This window comes from Podarcis pityusensis, assembly GCF_964106645.2.
Source record: "Podarcis pityusensis genome assembly, chromosome: 5".
Lineage (NCBI taxonomy): Eukaryota > Metazoa > Chordata > Lepidosauria > Squamata > Lacertidae > Podarcis > Podarcis pityusensis.
In genome coordinates this window covers 48,986,444-49,002,560 of record NC_138032.1, presented here as the reverse complement: position 1 = coordinate 49,002,560, position 16,117 = coordinate 48,986,444, and the positions used below count along the sequence as shown (strand labels likewise).

Below are 16,117 nucleotides of genomic sequence, written 5' to 3'. Positions count from 1 at the left end.
TTGTGGGGTTGACATTTGCATTTGTTACGATGTCAGTGCTTCCTGCCTATCAGCCTATGTACAAACAATATCTAAAGATGTCATCTACATATTTATACCAAAGGAGCTTATGAACAAGACCTGTCAGTATATTTTAGCACCTCTCCAAAACGTCAGCTTTCATCATGTATAAACACAACATGTATAATTTATTAGTTTGGTTTAATATAAAAAGTTGACAATCAGATGTCACCACAACTATTGATAAGGTAAATAAGGACTACAGGAAAATGTCAAAAAGTTATTAAAATGTTTTGCAGCTTCCTGAGTGAAATTGGATTTATCGGCTCTTATTTGTCAATAGACACATTGCAGGTTTTCTTTCCTTTATGTGGCTATATATACATGCAGCCAATACTTTAGTTAACAGAGTAAAGAATAATGGTCAATGAATAGCAAAGGCCCTTTAAAACAAAAATGGAAAGGCATGCAACATTCTTGTATAAAAACAGTTAACAAGTGAGGCATTTATTTTCACCAATATTCATCATGGGTGAGTATACATCTAAAATCCCATATTCTTCAATTCACACATCTACTATCATATCTCAATTTGACATTTCTACTTTGGCCTATGTTTTGGGTTTCCTAGAGAAGACTTTGAGAGGGGATATCTGCTACAGTCAAACCTCGGTTCCTGAATGGCTCCATTTTCGAACATTTTGGCTCCTGAATGCCAAAAACCCACAAGTAAATGCTCTGATTTCTGAATGGTTTTTGGAAGTCAAACGTCCAACGCGGCTTCCACTTGAGTGTAGCCAATCAGAAGCCGCACCTCGATTGTCAAACGTTTCAGAAGCCGAAGAATGGATTACGTTTGACAACTGAGGAATTGCTGTTCCAATGACATGTACATCCCAACCTGAGACAATTCGCTATAAGGTACATTGTAATAGACAAGCAAACCTATTTTGCTGATTCCTCTCTCTATATACTTTCAAGAGTAACACTGAAGTCATGCACACTGAAGTAGTATTCCAGCAAAATAAGGAGTTCCAATAAATGAGCCAGGCTACAAACTACAGGATGCAGTAATAAATGATAATATGCAAAAAGAGAAGAGAATTAAATAGTTCTACAATGGCAAAGGCAGGACTAACTGGGTTTTCTTAATCCATCTGGCTAAACAGGTAAATCCTTATCAGACAGTACAGGGAAAATAGTTGGGACAAAATATCAGAGTTAACCAAGCAGGGAAGAATCTCTTCTTTAAGCTTAATGTAAGAATTAGTTAGGATGCGTGGCGCTGTGGGTTAAACCACAGAGCCTAGGACTTGCTGATCAGAAGGTCAGCGGTTTGAATCCCCGCAACGGGGTGAGCTCCCGTTGCTCGGTCCCTGCTCCTGCCAACCTAGCAGTTCGAAATCACGAAGTGCAAGTAGATAAATAGGTACCGCTCCAGCAGGAAGGTAAACGGCGTTTCCGTGTGCTGCTCTGGTTCGCCAGAAGCGGCTTAGTCATGCTGGCTACATGACCCGGAAGCTGTACGCCAGCTCCCTTGGCCAATAAAGTGAGATGAGTGCCTCAACCCCAGAGTCGTCCACAACTGGACCTAATGGTCAGGGGTCCCTTTACCTTTACCTTTTAAGAATTAGTTAAAACTAGTGCTGGACAAAAATGGAAGCAAAGCATTTTGGGAACAGTTTTGGCTGTCTCCTACCCTGCAAAATACCTCTTCCCAGACTGCATCTCCAAATGTGGATGCTGACCACCAGAACTTAATTTTCAATAGGATGCAATGTAAATACATATCTGCACCTCATGTTCTGCATGTACAAAATGCAACTAGAGCCTGATTGGTGGAACAGTCTAACCATACTGTTAGAGCAAAATAAAGAAAAAAAATCCTTCCAGTAGCACCTTAGAGACCAACTAAGTTTGTTATTGGTATGAGCTTTCATGTGCATGCACACTTCTTCAGATACCTACTAGAGGGCAACAAAACCACGTGCAGGGCAGAAACAGAGAATGTTGATCCAGTTATCGAGCTGGAGAGAACGTCTTTCCTCTTTTCCACTACCTCTTCAAAGTGTCAGCAATAGGACAACTTCATTTGTCCTATGTGATGCCATTACACCAAACTGATTGGCTAGATTTAACACCCTAACACTATAGCATCACCCAACAAAAAGTGTATGTTCCAAGGTGGCACCAAAGCAGCACTACACTGGGCAAACAATGGCAATGTCAGCCCCCCACCCCCCCCCTCAAAAGTTTGGCATGGGGGGGGAGTCAAACTTCACTCACACACAAAATAAATTACTTAAGATTCAACATAAAAATATCCCAGCTGCTGAGCTTTATGGTACAAGACCAATTGATTCATCAGCTCAAAGAGCTGACTCAGATTACACTTTAATAATAAGTACACCATGCATTTACAATAAAAAGTATAATGGGGGATTTCTTTAACCAAAGGTTTTGCAACATTTTTTAGCTGTGAATATATAGCTGTTTCTTAAACAATACTGGAAGATGTATTGAAGGTGGTTGAAAACAGTTTAACTGTTCCTTTTCCAAAATAATTTGTCATAGGACACTTTATCAGCCCCCAGTACAGAAGTCCATTTCCTGCACACAACTTCACCTTAAAAGAAACACTATTTTTGACCATGGCAATTAGTCTTTTCATGTTCCAAACACTAAATTCTATTTTCCCCATTAATTTTTAAACCTATGTGGATCTAACTTAAAATAAACTGTACATCAAAAGAATGGAAAATAAACAGCCAGGAACACAATTTGACGAATTGGATTTATTTAGCTAAACAGGGTCCATTGGATCTCTTTAATAGGCTGACAGTTGCACTGGGCTGGTTAATAAAACATTCAACACAGTGTCTTCAGCCAATATAGAAATGCAAATCCCACCAGAAATATTTTATTCATGAAACAGTAATTTCAGTTACTACCAAAGCTAAAAAAAATAAATAAAACACCCACAAAATCCACAAACCTAACTTTCTTTGCAAACAAACAGTGCCATCTAGTGCTGATATTAAAGGAAAGCAAGATGAATTGGTCTGAAAATGCTCAATAATTATTTCCAGCATCTTTGCTTTTAAGAGTTTTCTTGTTCTATCTCCCCTTTTAATGAATTCACCTTTGAATCATGGTCACTGGAGAAAGAGGGGACAAAAAGCGAAGAAAGAGACCAGTTACCAGGAACCATAAAAGAATAAGACAGGTTTTCCTCTCTCTAGGCACCCTGTAATGACTGACGATTAACTTCCAAATACACAGACTTGCATTTCAACACTAGACAGGAAGACCACAGCTAGGTACATTTTTAGATGAGCTAGCTAGATTTTCTTTTGGCTTTGGTTCTCAAAACAGTCCCAGCCTTGCGAATCTGATTAATTTCTATAGAGGCAGATCCAACAGAATTCTTTGTGGCCTCTGTTCTTTTGAGTATGTTACACAGATAAGTTCAGAAACAATATTCCATTCTGCCACGGAGCTTTTGTATCATCAGCTGGGAACGTACAGAATGTAGCCAAAGAAATTTTTATCAAGTGTTCATCTGTGTCTCAAAGGGTAGTGTCAAAAAAGAGTTTTCCTGGTAGAATGCTTGCAAACCTGAAGACAGGAAAAGGGGGGGGGGGGGAGAGGAAGAGAAAGAAAGGGAATGGGTAAGCTTCCCCTCAGCATGTGGCATGAGTTGTTGGGTTGAACCACCATGCATTTTATTACAAATATTATTTTTTTCTGGTGAAAGACAGGACCCCCCCCCCAAAGAAAAGACTGAAGAAAAACATCAGACTATGTCCAAATGTCACATGGAAGGAATCTGGGCAAAGGATTAGAAATGAAGGGAGACAGGAAGGATGCAGTTTATGGTGCAAAGAAAGCAATATGAGAAGACAGCAAAAATATGCTCACTATAGATACAAACTATGGATGCACACACACACAAATATTGCTGAAATACAAAATGCTCATCTTTGTTTAGCCTCAGGTCTTTTGTTTTCTACTTTTTAAATGTCCAGGGACAATATATGAGTCGTGGCAGGGATGGGGAATTGACCCAGATGCCCAGATCTGTATCTTTCCTTCACTTCACAAGCCAACTTGGCAGTCATCAGATCTCATAATATTGTCAGCTGATTGACAAGTCGGTCCCACCTATCAACATTGGTCTGCAGAGGTGGAGCAAGACAGTGAGTCACTAAGCCAGATGTGGGGGGGTTCACCTACTTTCTACAGAAAAGGTTAAATCCTGCTTTCTGCAGAGAACAGCTGCTTATGCAGCTGTATATGTACCTGCCCCACATATATTAGGTGTGGGGCAGGTGGGCATGGTTTTTGAACAGCAGCTTGGCTGAACAAATAGAAAGACCTGGTGGGCCAAATCTGGTTTGTGGGCTGGAAGTGCACCACTTCTGAGATATGGGTCATAGTTTGGTATCCCTAACTTACAGCCTTGGAGCATTGGATTTTTGCTCGAGTAAGGTTCTTTGTTTATTTTGTTTCCTTGTAGCTTCAAATAGACAAGCAACAATTATGAATAAATTACAATAGTAATCAATCCAGCACTAGGGCGAGAGCATCTTTAGAGATAAGAAAATGTGTTCCATGCATGTATTAAGCTAAAACAGTATCTACCGTAGTTTGTATCTCACAGATAGAAATGAAGATATTGGTTTCTTTCTGTGTCAGTTTCAGGTGTGATCAGAAGTCTGTTCCATTCCCTCCTATCTGTCTTTTAAAAAAACCATACTAATATTTCTACTAAAATATGAAATAAAAGTCATATTTTATTTCAATGTCCGCATTTCTAAACACATTTATTTAATGCATTTTGGAATATTTTTGAGCCAAAAACTATTATAAAATTCAGACATATGTGACATCTAAAAGATAATGATGTTTCAATCTATGTATTAGTCCGGGAGTTACAAATTAGGTCAGTTCAATTAAAAATGAGAACTGAATGCAATCCTTCTTCATCCCTATCCATAGATGATAGAATTACCAAGATACAGTCCATGAAAGAACCTTATATCTTTAACCTATCCCTTCTCAGATAGCATAATAATCCAAAGAAAAAACTTCTATGCTAGTAAAGTGCCCTTATAATTGCCCTATCACAACCAAGGGATTTGGAATTTTATAAAATTTCCAAACCAGTGGGAAATAGATTCCCCCCCCCACCCTGTTTTTTCACTATTGCCTTTTGCTCCTACTCATCTATCATCTGTTAAAGCGAATGGGACTCCACACAAATGAACAAAAAAGGTAAAGGAACCAGTAGAGGAACAACATAGGAAGGGGAAGTCTGTCATCATTTCCCACCTCTGAATTTTTAATAGCACTGAAACTCCAGATTGTGTTATTGAAACCTTCAATTTACTAAGCTGCTTATTAAATACATCTAAATAAGAGTGACTGTGGCCTAAATTAATTAGAGAGGAATGCTATTACTTAATCAACCTATCCGCCCTTCTCTTTTAACTTGCTGTTCCAACCCTTTCTCAAAATCCTTCTTGATGCAGCTCACTAGCCATGCATAGAACAAGATTCTGCAAGCAGAACCCTAAAGGCTCAGGAGGGGAAAAAATAAAGTGAGCTTAACTTGATATGTTCCCTAAGGAATCTCAATTAAGTCATCCATAGCCATGGAGGTTAATTATAAATTTAAATTGTTAAATTGTCTTTCACACTTCCTCCAACGATATCACTTCATCACTGATAAGTTTAATAAAGATATAATTCTGTCATGTATGCAAGCCACAGAAGAAAATTTAATATGCCCTTCTCAATTGAAGAAGGAATGAGCTGGCCAGGAACTTGGGATACCACGGAGTTTCAGCCAGCTGTCTCATAATGCTTAGTTTCTCCTAAAAACTACACATCATTATTTATTCACAGGTTGTGAGAAGTACTCTCTAGAGTGACAGTACACTTTTTATAGACAAACACAGCCCTTTTAAGTTGCAAATTGTTATACACCTGCAATAAGTTTATTATTGCTTTCCGTGACACAATGGCAGACAGAGCTGCTGGCACCAAGTGCATGCTACATATAATGCACAATGTGCAAACATGTAAATGCATTATATAAATATACTATCTAATTACACGGTAAATTTGTATATTGCTAATATACTCTTAAAAGAAACAGGCAGGTTTTGTGGGAGGGATGTAAAAAAAATAATAGGGTGGCATTCAACAAATTTACTCATAGTTGCCCAATTAAATACAGTGGTACCTTGGATTAAGAACTTAATTCGTTCTGGAGGTCCGTTCTTAACCTGAAACTGTTCTTAACCTGAAGCACCACTTTAGCTAATGGGGCCTCCCGTGGCCGCCGCGCGATTTCTGTTCTCACCCTGAAGCAAAGTTCTTAACCCATGGTACTATTTCCGGGTTAGCGGAGTCTGTAACCTGAAGTGTCTGTAACCCGAGGTACCACTGTAACGAACATGACTAAGTTAGGTACATCAATTTCTATGAGTCTACTCTGGGTAAAACTAGTTCAATGCCACCCTAGGTGTTTGGCTATTTTGAAAGACCCTTATAGCAGTAACATCATGGAGGGTGTTTCCAGCTACCCCACAACCTACTCTTGGAAGAGTTGCAAGTGGCTGCAGGAGAGGGACACTGAGCAACATGTTTCTAGGACTAAGGGGAAAATGTGAAGCTCCCTGGTTATTTTTGCTACTGGATGCTACATGTTGTTTAAGTAATCCTGTTATAGTGTTGAAATGTGGTTTTAAAAAAATGTTACTATATTTGCTATTGTTTCCCTATGTTATTACGAAGTTGTTACTATGTTATTCATTTGCTGTGTAAATTATCAATTGTTTTTGTGGTTGTTTGAAATGTATCCCTGTTTTCTTTGTTGTAAGCCGCTTTGGGCATGCTTTGTTTTGTGGGATAGCAGCATGCCAAGAAAATGAATGAATGACTCTCACTTCTGGAGAACCTATGCTTTTGCAGATGCTTGCTGGACTGCAGTTTCCATCACCCTTGAATTTGCTCTGCTGGCTGCTGCTGATGGGAGTTGCAGCCCAATAAAATCTAGAGAGCCAGAGATTCCCTGTGCCTGTTGTATAGTCACTCTCCCCTGGAATAGTCCTTTTCTTCTGGAGTGCTTGGAAAAAGAAAGGGGAAAATCTCTAGGCACGTGGGTGGGCCTGCATGAAAGCATAACCCCTTGGGTTTCAGCTTCACCTAGAGACTATAGAGGCAAATCAGTATGTGAAAAGAGGTATGTACACAAACACCAGCTGCTTTTTACAACAAGGCCAAATGTCTCAATATGCACTGGTGATGTCTCTCAGATGGGGGACATTTTTAGGCCTACCTGGATATACTGAGGACTGAACCTGGGACCTTCTGCATGAAAAGCTATGAACTATGTTGTGGATAGGGGTGGATATATTACTCTGTTCCTGACCCATGTCAATTTCACATGTTTTCATTCCATCCCATTTCCATATTAACCTGCAGTTAATTTGATTTGTTACCTGCCCTTCATCCTAAAGTCCCAATGCGGGTCACAACAGCTTAAAATAGAATGTTAAAAACAGTTTAAAACAAATTACAATCACAAAAATAAGATGGGTCCTAAAAGTATTCACCTAAGGTATCAAAAATAAGAATAAAGAGAAGAATCTTCAGTATTCAACGAAAACTGTCTAGTGACGCTACCAGACACATTGCTCTGGGAAGGGAGTTCCACAACTTTCAAGCTGCCGCAGAGAACATCCTCTGCCAGACTGCCCACCCAATTTTCTGAGGGTGGTATAACTACCAAAAGGGTCCTCCTCTGCTGAACTGAGAGTGTGTGTAGGGAGTCTTTCATATATTTGGGGCCTAAGTTGGAAATGAACTAGCAACCAATACAGCTGTTTTAAAATGGAACCTCAGCTAGTAATCTGGCTGCTGCACTTTGGACCAACTGAAATTTCAGTTGTTTTCAAGGGCAGCTCCATGTACAGCACAGCACAGTAATCCAGTCTGTATGTTAGCACAGCAGGAGTATTAGTATTCTCATTACCATCATCACCATTGCCATTTATGTTCAAAAGGAGCCATCACTGGCAAACCAACGAGAGCTGGGGAAAGGCATTCCTAAAGTAATCTGAGCCTCCACTAACAGTGATGAATCCAGTAGCCCCAAGCTATGGACGTGTTCCTTCCAGGAGAGTGTAACCATGTCTAGAACATGCCATCTCCACACCCCCTGGACTTGAGAACTCAGGACACCTCTCTCTTTTCAGGATTCAGCTGCAATTTATTGGTCCACATCCAGCCCATCACAGCCTCTAAACAGTGCTCGAAAACCTTTACTACTACTGCTGAACCGACAGAGAGCTAGAGCTAGGTTTCATCTGCATATTGATGATACCTCGCTCCAAATCTACTGATGACAGCTCCTAGTGGCTTCATGTAGTTGTTAAATAGATGTCAAATAGCAAGGGGGAGGGCAAGACAGAACCCTGTGGAACAAAAGTGTGGAATTTGAAAAAAGAACTATGTTCCATTCCACACAATAGTCAAGAAGCACAGATCAGGTTAATTTGCATCAGAATTCACAGAAATCTATATCCCTTAATTGTACCCAGTTTTGTGCAGAGAATAATCTGCTATCTTTCTGTTAAAATATGAGACTATATCCCCTGTACCACCTGGAACCTGATATTTTTACTAGGCAATGTCCTCAAGGGAGAAAATTGTATTGTCTATAGTTTTCATTGTGGAACAAATAGTAATACAATTACGTTATATCCAGTTCTACCCATACAAATGCTTTATAATATGAAAAATACATGGTTTTCAAATGGCAAAACGGTAATGTTTTCTCCACAGCATTATTAGAAGAGGATGCTCATTTATATACCTGCAATACTGAAATAGGAATAACTGGTTTCTCAAAAAGCAGGCAAGTTAACAAAAACTGCTATTAACTTGTTTCAGTCTGTCAATTTCCCTTTAAAACAATACAGTACACTTGGAAGACTTTCCTGCAAATAGCAAATTGCAACTCCACATTTGGCCACAAGATAGCGCTAACTGCACAACACTCAACAAGATACAATTTAAAAACACACATTTGTATTTTTTGAGCCTCGGTAGATAAAAAAACCTGACCAACAATAAACTCCATAGGGCTTTCTAAACTGCAATCAGTGAAAACAGCTCTAAAGATTTTCTATCTTGTTAGCTGCAGCTTCCTTCTTGCATTTCAGCAGACTATGTAAGTCAGGCAAAACACAAAACAAGTTTTGTTCTGTCATTTTTGTCTTGTTTTATTCAGTATGTACATGCTATCTTTTAAAAACTAGTACAATTAAGTACAGAGTATTTTCTTATGTGCTTTGTGCTTTTTATTCTGTGGGACCAATGCAACTACTAAAATAGTTATTTCATGACTGCTCAAAGGGAGCACTTATAAACTCTGTTTTACTCATCCACACAGAAGTGGCATCTTAGCCTTTTACGGGGAACTTCAGATGTTGTACCTTAAATAGTTCATTATTTTGCAACAGGAACTAACAGAGCTGCTTCTCCTACACAACTATTCTAGAATGGTGGAAACTCCAAATAATCTGTGTGACTCCCCTAATAATAACTGTGGCACGTTAACAACTTGATTTATTATTACCTGTCTCTCGGGGCAGCTCATTACCTCTTGGAATACATGGGCAGATCTCGAGAACAAGTAAGGGAGAGCCTGTAGCTTGAATTGAAGCCACATTGTGACATATGGCTATTGTGAAGTTCAGTTTTGCTTCTGTCAATATGTTATCACTGTGTAAGAAAAGGCAAGGCAAACCAAAATACATACTAAATCACACCTCCTTTAATACCTCTTGCCTGGAGTACAGGAACAATGTATTAGCCAAAATGAAGAAAACAGATCACCATTATAGAGCTAACTGTTGGGAGATGCAGTGCATTTTTTCTGGTGGGATGTATGCGTACGCATATCCCTAAACATTTTGTGAATGTTTGTACTTTTGTCCATTTACTGTTTTTATTTTTCCTGATTTGAACTATAAAATGGTGATTTTCTTGAGTCAAAATGAGAGTACCGCTAAACATTTTTAAGGGGGCGGGAAATGCACTGGGGAGATGTATCTGTGCCTTGTATCTGTGCCTTCTGTCATATATATAGTGGAATGAATGACAGAAGATTAATACATGGTGAATACTGCCTAAGAAAGGCTCTCCAGAATGGCCATGATGAAGAGAGAGAGAGAAAGAGAGAGAGAGATAGAGAGAGAGAGAGAGAGAGAGAGAGAGAGAGAGTATAGAAACTTCTGACACTGGCAAGGCTGGAATGTAACCTATATAAGAATCACATCTTTTGCTCAGCCTATTTTTGTATCTGTTCCTGCCCAAGCCTAGCATACAGCCTACAGAATGTTGCCCACAGCAGAATGTAGCTCTTTGGCTAAATAAAGGTCCCCCACCTCCACCTCAGCACTACAGCAGCTGAATGCTAACTGAAGATAAGGCTTGTTTGCAGTAGGTGCAACATGTTTCCGCTCACAAAACACTGTACGTGAATAAACTCACAAAATCTGCTTCAAGTTTTTCCATTTCTTGCTTGTAGCTCCTCATTCTACTGCTGTACATGCCTCGGCTCTGTGGAGGGATTTCTCGAACTTCAAGCTCCATTTGTTCCAGCTAATAATTAAAAACAAGAAGGGGAAGGGTGTATGAGAGAAAAGACAAGTTGAATTAAGCCAGGAAGAGTCGTGTGGCAGTTATGCGCTACATCGTTGACAGGAGGGAAGTGGACAGCTTTCCAATTTAGCGATAACCTGACAACAACTTTTGTCCCTGCACTGAGGGCCTTCTAGGTGGCTACTCCCAGACTTTGGAAGAGGCAAGGTGAAGACTTGTTTGTTCCAACAAGCTTATGTGGACTGGCAGCTTTTAATGAAAGGGCTACTGCCATGCTATTTTTATAGTAATTATTGGTATGGCTTTAATAGCTTTTATATACGTATCTAGTTTTATTTCTATTGATGTTTCATAGCTTTTTAATGACCCTTTTTCAATGCTTTTAGAATTTCTCATATTTATATGTAAGCTACCTTGAGTTCCGTCAGGGAAAAAGGCAGGGTAGAAATAAATATAATAATATTAATAATGTCACTGAACTCCTTTGGGAGAACACATGCTTGAGCTGTTACTCTCAAACAAGTGATCCTGTGAAATAGCCACTTGCATATTTTTTCCTTTGCTTCAGAGCCCTCCATTTAACTGTTGTTCCTGAGCTTCGTATTCACACTGCTTTCTCTAAATTTCTTCTCCCTGTCCCATTCTTTCAGCAGTTTAACTACACAGCAGTTTTGCAAAAACTGCTCTCTGGCAGTTCTAAAAATACCTGTGAAAATAAAAGAAATGGGGAAAGGATGAGAAAAAATATGCGGTTAACTACACTCCTTTACTATGTTATTTCAGGTGATACTGTTCTCAGTTATGAGTTTCAATACACAGAAAAGTTGTGGCAGTGGAATAATAATAATAATAATAATAAATTTTATTTATATCCCGCCCTCCCCAGCCGAAGCCGGGCTCAGGGCGGCTAACAACAATCAAATAATCAAAAAATCAAATAATCACACAATCTAAAAATATTTCATTATAAAAATTAATTAAATCAAATTGATGGCAACCAATTAAGCAAAGTTCTGTGCAGGTTGCCAGAGGAGGGAGTCAGGCTGCGCCCTGATCAAAGGCCTGGCGGAACAACTCTGTCTTGCAGGCCCTGCGGAAAGATGTCAAGTCCCGCAGGGCCCTAGTCTCTTGTGACAGAGCATTCCACCAGATTGGAGCCGCAGCCGAGAAGGCCCTGGCTCTAGTTGAGGCCAGCCTAACCTCTCTGAGGCCTGGGACCTTGAGGATGTTATTATTTGCAGACCGTAGGTTTCTCTGTGGGGCATACCAGGAGAGGCGGTCCCGTAGGTACGAGGGTCCTAGGCCGTATAGGGCTTTAAAGGTTAAAACCAGCACCTTAAACCTGATCCTGTACTCCACCGGAAGCCAGTGCAGCTGGTATAGTACCGGATGAATGTGATCTCGCAGCGAAGACCCCATAAGGAGTCTCGCCGCGGCATTCTGCACCCGCTGGAGTTTCTGGGTCAGTCTCAAGGGCAGCCCCACGTAGAGCGAGTTACAATAATCCAGTCTGGAGGTGACCGTCGCATGGATCACAGTGGCTAGGTCAGGGCGAGAGAGATAAGGGGCCAACTGCTTAGCTTGGCGGAGATGAAAAAATGCCGCCTTTGTTATAGCTGTAATCTGCGCCTCCATAGAAAGGGAGGTATCGAAGATTACACCCAAACTCTTAACGGACGGTGCTGGCACTAATTGCACCCCCGCAAGAGATGGGAGTTGCCCCCTCAATCCCATATCGTCCCGACCCAGCCAGAGGACCTCTGTCTTCGAAGGATTTAACTTCAACCGGCTCCCACGTAACCATCCAGCCACAGCTTCCAGACATCTGGTCAGTGTGTCTGGGGCCGAGTCAGGATGGCCATCCATCAACAGATAGAGTTGGGTGTCATCAGCATACTGATGGCAACCCAGCCCAAAACTCCGGACAAGCTGGGCGAGGGGGCGCATAAAGATGTTAAAAAGCATCGGAGAGAGAATCGCACCCTGAGGCACTCCACACACCAAGGAGTGGCGCGATGACAATTCCCCCCCAAGCGCCACCCTCTGTCCCCGACCAGAGAGAAACGAGCGCAGCCATTGAAGGACTGTGCCCTGGATCCCCACGTCGGCAAGGCGGTGGTCCAGGAGTTCGTGATCGACCATGTCAAAGGCTGCTGACAGATCTAGAAGAATCAGCAGCCCCGACCCACCTCGATCCAGCTGCCTGCGGAGATCATCTGTTAGGGCGGCCAGAGCCGTCTCGGTCCCATGACCAGCGCGGAAGCCGGACTGGAATGGATCCAAAGCAGATGTTTCATCCAGAAACCTACCAAGCTGTTCAGCAACCGCTCTCTCAATCACCTTACCCAGGAATGGAAGATTCGAGACCGGGCGGTAATTGGATAGATCTGAGGGATCTAATGATGTTTTCTTTAAGAGCGGACGCACCACTGCCTCCTTCAGTTCCCCTGGGAATGTCCCGGTGCCAAGGGACAAATTGATAATATCCCCCAGGGGGGCCCGCACCTCGTCTGGACACGCTCTAATCAGCCATGACGGGCACGGGTCAAGAGGACAGGTGGTGGGCTTTCCAGCTTGGAGGAATCTGTCCACATCGGCTGGAGATATCCGGTCAAAGTGGTCCAATACTGGACCCGAGGAGAGTCGAGGGGCCTCCAGTTCCTTTATTGTGTCCAAATTGGCAGGGAGGTCATGGCGGAGCAACAGGACCTTTTCCGCAAAAAAGCTCGCAAATGCCTCACAGCTGTGTGTCAGATTGTTATTTAAATTTGGCTGTCCTTCAAGGGACGTTAAAGACCGAATTATACTAAATAATTGCGCCGGGCGAGAGCTAGCGGATGCAATGGAGGCCGAGAAGTAAGACTTCTTAGCGGCCTTCACTGCCATCTCATAGGTTTTCATAAAAACCCTATAAGATGTTCTTGAGGCTCCGTCACGGGCACCCCGCCATACTCGCTCTAGCCGTCTGAGGTCCCGCTTCATTTTCCGAAGCTCCTCGGTAAACCAGGGAGCCCGGTTTCTGCGGGGTCGCAGAGGGCGCTTAGGTGCGATCTCATCGATGGCTGCCAGGAGCTGGGTATTCCAGCCCTCAACAAGCTCAGTCAATGAGTCGCCAGGGGGAGCAAGGTCCCGCAAGGCTTGACGGAATCTATCAGGGTCCATCAGCCTCTGCGGGCGAGCCCAAATCGGCTCGCCACCTAAGCAGGGTGGGGGTGGAAAGTCAATCCTGGCTTTCAGAGCGTAGTGATCAGACCATGGCACCTTCATCGAAGGAGACATGATCACATCTATACCGGCGCCAAAGATCAAATCCAGCGTGTGGCCTGCTTGATGTGTGGGGCCCGAAACAAACTGGGAGAGCCCTAGTGTCGCCATGGAAGACACCAGGTCCAGAGCCTGTGAGGAGGGAGTGGCATCAGCGTGGAAGTTGAAGTCTCCCAATACCAATAGGTTAGGGAACTCCAAGGCCCAGCCGGCCACTGCCTCCAGCAGGCCTGACAGGGTGGCTGATGGTGCGCTAGGTGGCCGGTACACCAGCCAGACAGCCAAGCTCTCCTCGGAGCCCCACACTAGGCCAACACATTCAATGCCGGGGATCGATGGCGAAGGTAGAGCCCTGAAAGAACAATCTTCCCGGATTAATACTGCCACCCCTCCCCCCCGGCCCACAGTCCGTGACTGGTGGAGGACGGAGAAACCCGGGGGCGCCATCTCTCGTAAGGTAACAGTTACCCCTTCGCGCACCCAGGTCTCCGTCACACAAGCCAGGTCGACCCCCTGCGAGGTGAAGAAATCTCGCAGGGTAGCGGTTTTGTTGCCTATAGACCTGGCATTGCACAGCACCAGTGAAGGAGGTGAGTACTCCTTGCTCACCCTACCCTCGTCTCTCGGGATGGGGCGCAGATTGGAAGGGGTACGAGCATATCCGTATCTCGATCCCCTTCGCCTATAACATCTGCCCCCACCGCCATACCTCCCTCGCCCCTCCACGGTAGCAATCCCAAGCCTCATACTAACCTCCATTTACCAAATAGAAAGCAAAACAACCTAAAACAATTATGCCCAAACAAAACCAATCCCCACCCCACTCAATGTTCAACCCCAAAAACAAAACAAGACGAAAGAAACAAAAATACATAGATAAAAACCACCATTCATGGTGGTACAACAAAGTAAACAATAAAAGCACCTTTAAAACACCTTAAAATATACATATAATATTATAAGAACAACAACCCCCATTTAAGGTGCTGCAAATTAAAAGCAATTAAAGCATTTAAAACCATTTTGTCCATTGCTGCCGGTAGCTGCTCAGTCCTCTAAACTGTAATGGTAGTGCAGACCCCGCCCCCTAGGCCGGATGGAGTTGGCAGAAAAAGGGAGCGGTCTTCCCAGCACTCACAAAGCAGCAACAGCAGTCGTGTCCCGGAGGCCTCTCTCAGGCCTCTTATGCTGTGGCGATGAGTGCAGGCCTCGCCCCCTAGGCCGGATGGAGTTGGCAGAAAAGGGAGCGGTCCTCCCAACACTCACGCGAGGAGCAGCAGTCGTGTCCCGGAGGCCTCTCTCAGGCCTCTTATGCTGTGGCGATGAGTGCAGGCCTCGCCCCCTAGGCCGGATGGAGTTGGCAGAAAAGGGAGCGGTCCTCCCAACACTCACGCGAGGAGCAGCAGTCGTGTCCCGGAGGCCTCTCTCAGGCCTCTTATGCTGTGGCGATGAGTGCAGGCCCCTCCCCCTAGGCCGGATGGAGTTGGCAGAAAAGGGAGCGGTCCTCCCAACACTCACGCGAGCAACAGCAGTCGTGTCCCGGAGGCCTCTCTCAGGCCTCTTATGCTGTGGCGATGAGTGCAGGCCCCTCCCCCTAGGCCGGATGGAGTTGGCAGAAAAGGGAGCGGTCCTCCCAACACTCACGCGAGCAACAGCAGTCGTGTCCCGGAGGCCTCTCTCAGGCCTCTTATGCTGTGGCGATGAGTGCAGGCCCCGCCCCCTAGGCCGGATGGAGTTGGCAGAAAAGGGAGCGGTCCTCCCAACACTCACGCGAGCAACAGCAGTCGTGTCCCGGAGGCCTCTCTCAGGCCTCTTATGCTGTGGCGATGAGTGCAGGCCTCGCCCCCTAGGCCGGATGGAGTTGGCAGAAAAGGGAGCGGTCCTCCCAACACTCACGCGAGCAACAGCAGTCGTGTCCCGGAGGCCTCTCTCAGGCCTCTTATGCTGTGGCGATGAGTGCAGGCCCCGCCCCCTAGGCCGGATGGAGTTGGCAGAAAAGGGAGCGGTCTTCCCAACACTCACGCGAGCAACAGCAGTCGTGTCCCGGAGGCCTCTCTCAGGCCTCTTATGCTGTGGCGATGAGTGCAGGCCTCGCCCCCTAGGCCGGATGGAGTTGGCAGAAAAGGGAGCGGTCCTCCCAACACTCACGCGAGGAGCAGCAGTCGTGTCCCGG

General features: G+C 43.9%; 1 protein-coding gene across 4 annotated transcripts in view; it reads right to left on the bottom strand.

Annotated features, from left to right (window-relative positions):
• VTI1A (vesicle transport through interaction with t-SNAREs 1A) overlaps positions 1-16,117 on the bottom strand; it is a 242,338-nt gene that overhangs the window by 218,211 nt on the left and 8,010 nt on the right. For all 4 annotated transcript variants that reach the window (XM_081006458.1, XM_081006456.1, XM_081006459.1 and 1 more), the window contains exon 3: positions 10,570-10,680. In XM_081006458.1, the coding sequence (XP_080862584.1) occupies positions 10,570-10,680 (111 nt within the window). The remainder of the gene's footprint in view (positions 1-10,569; positions 10,681-16,117) is intronic.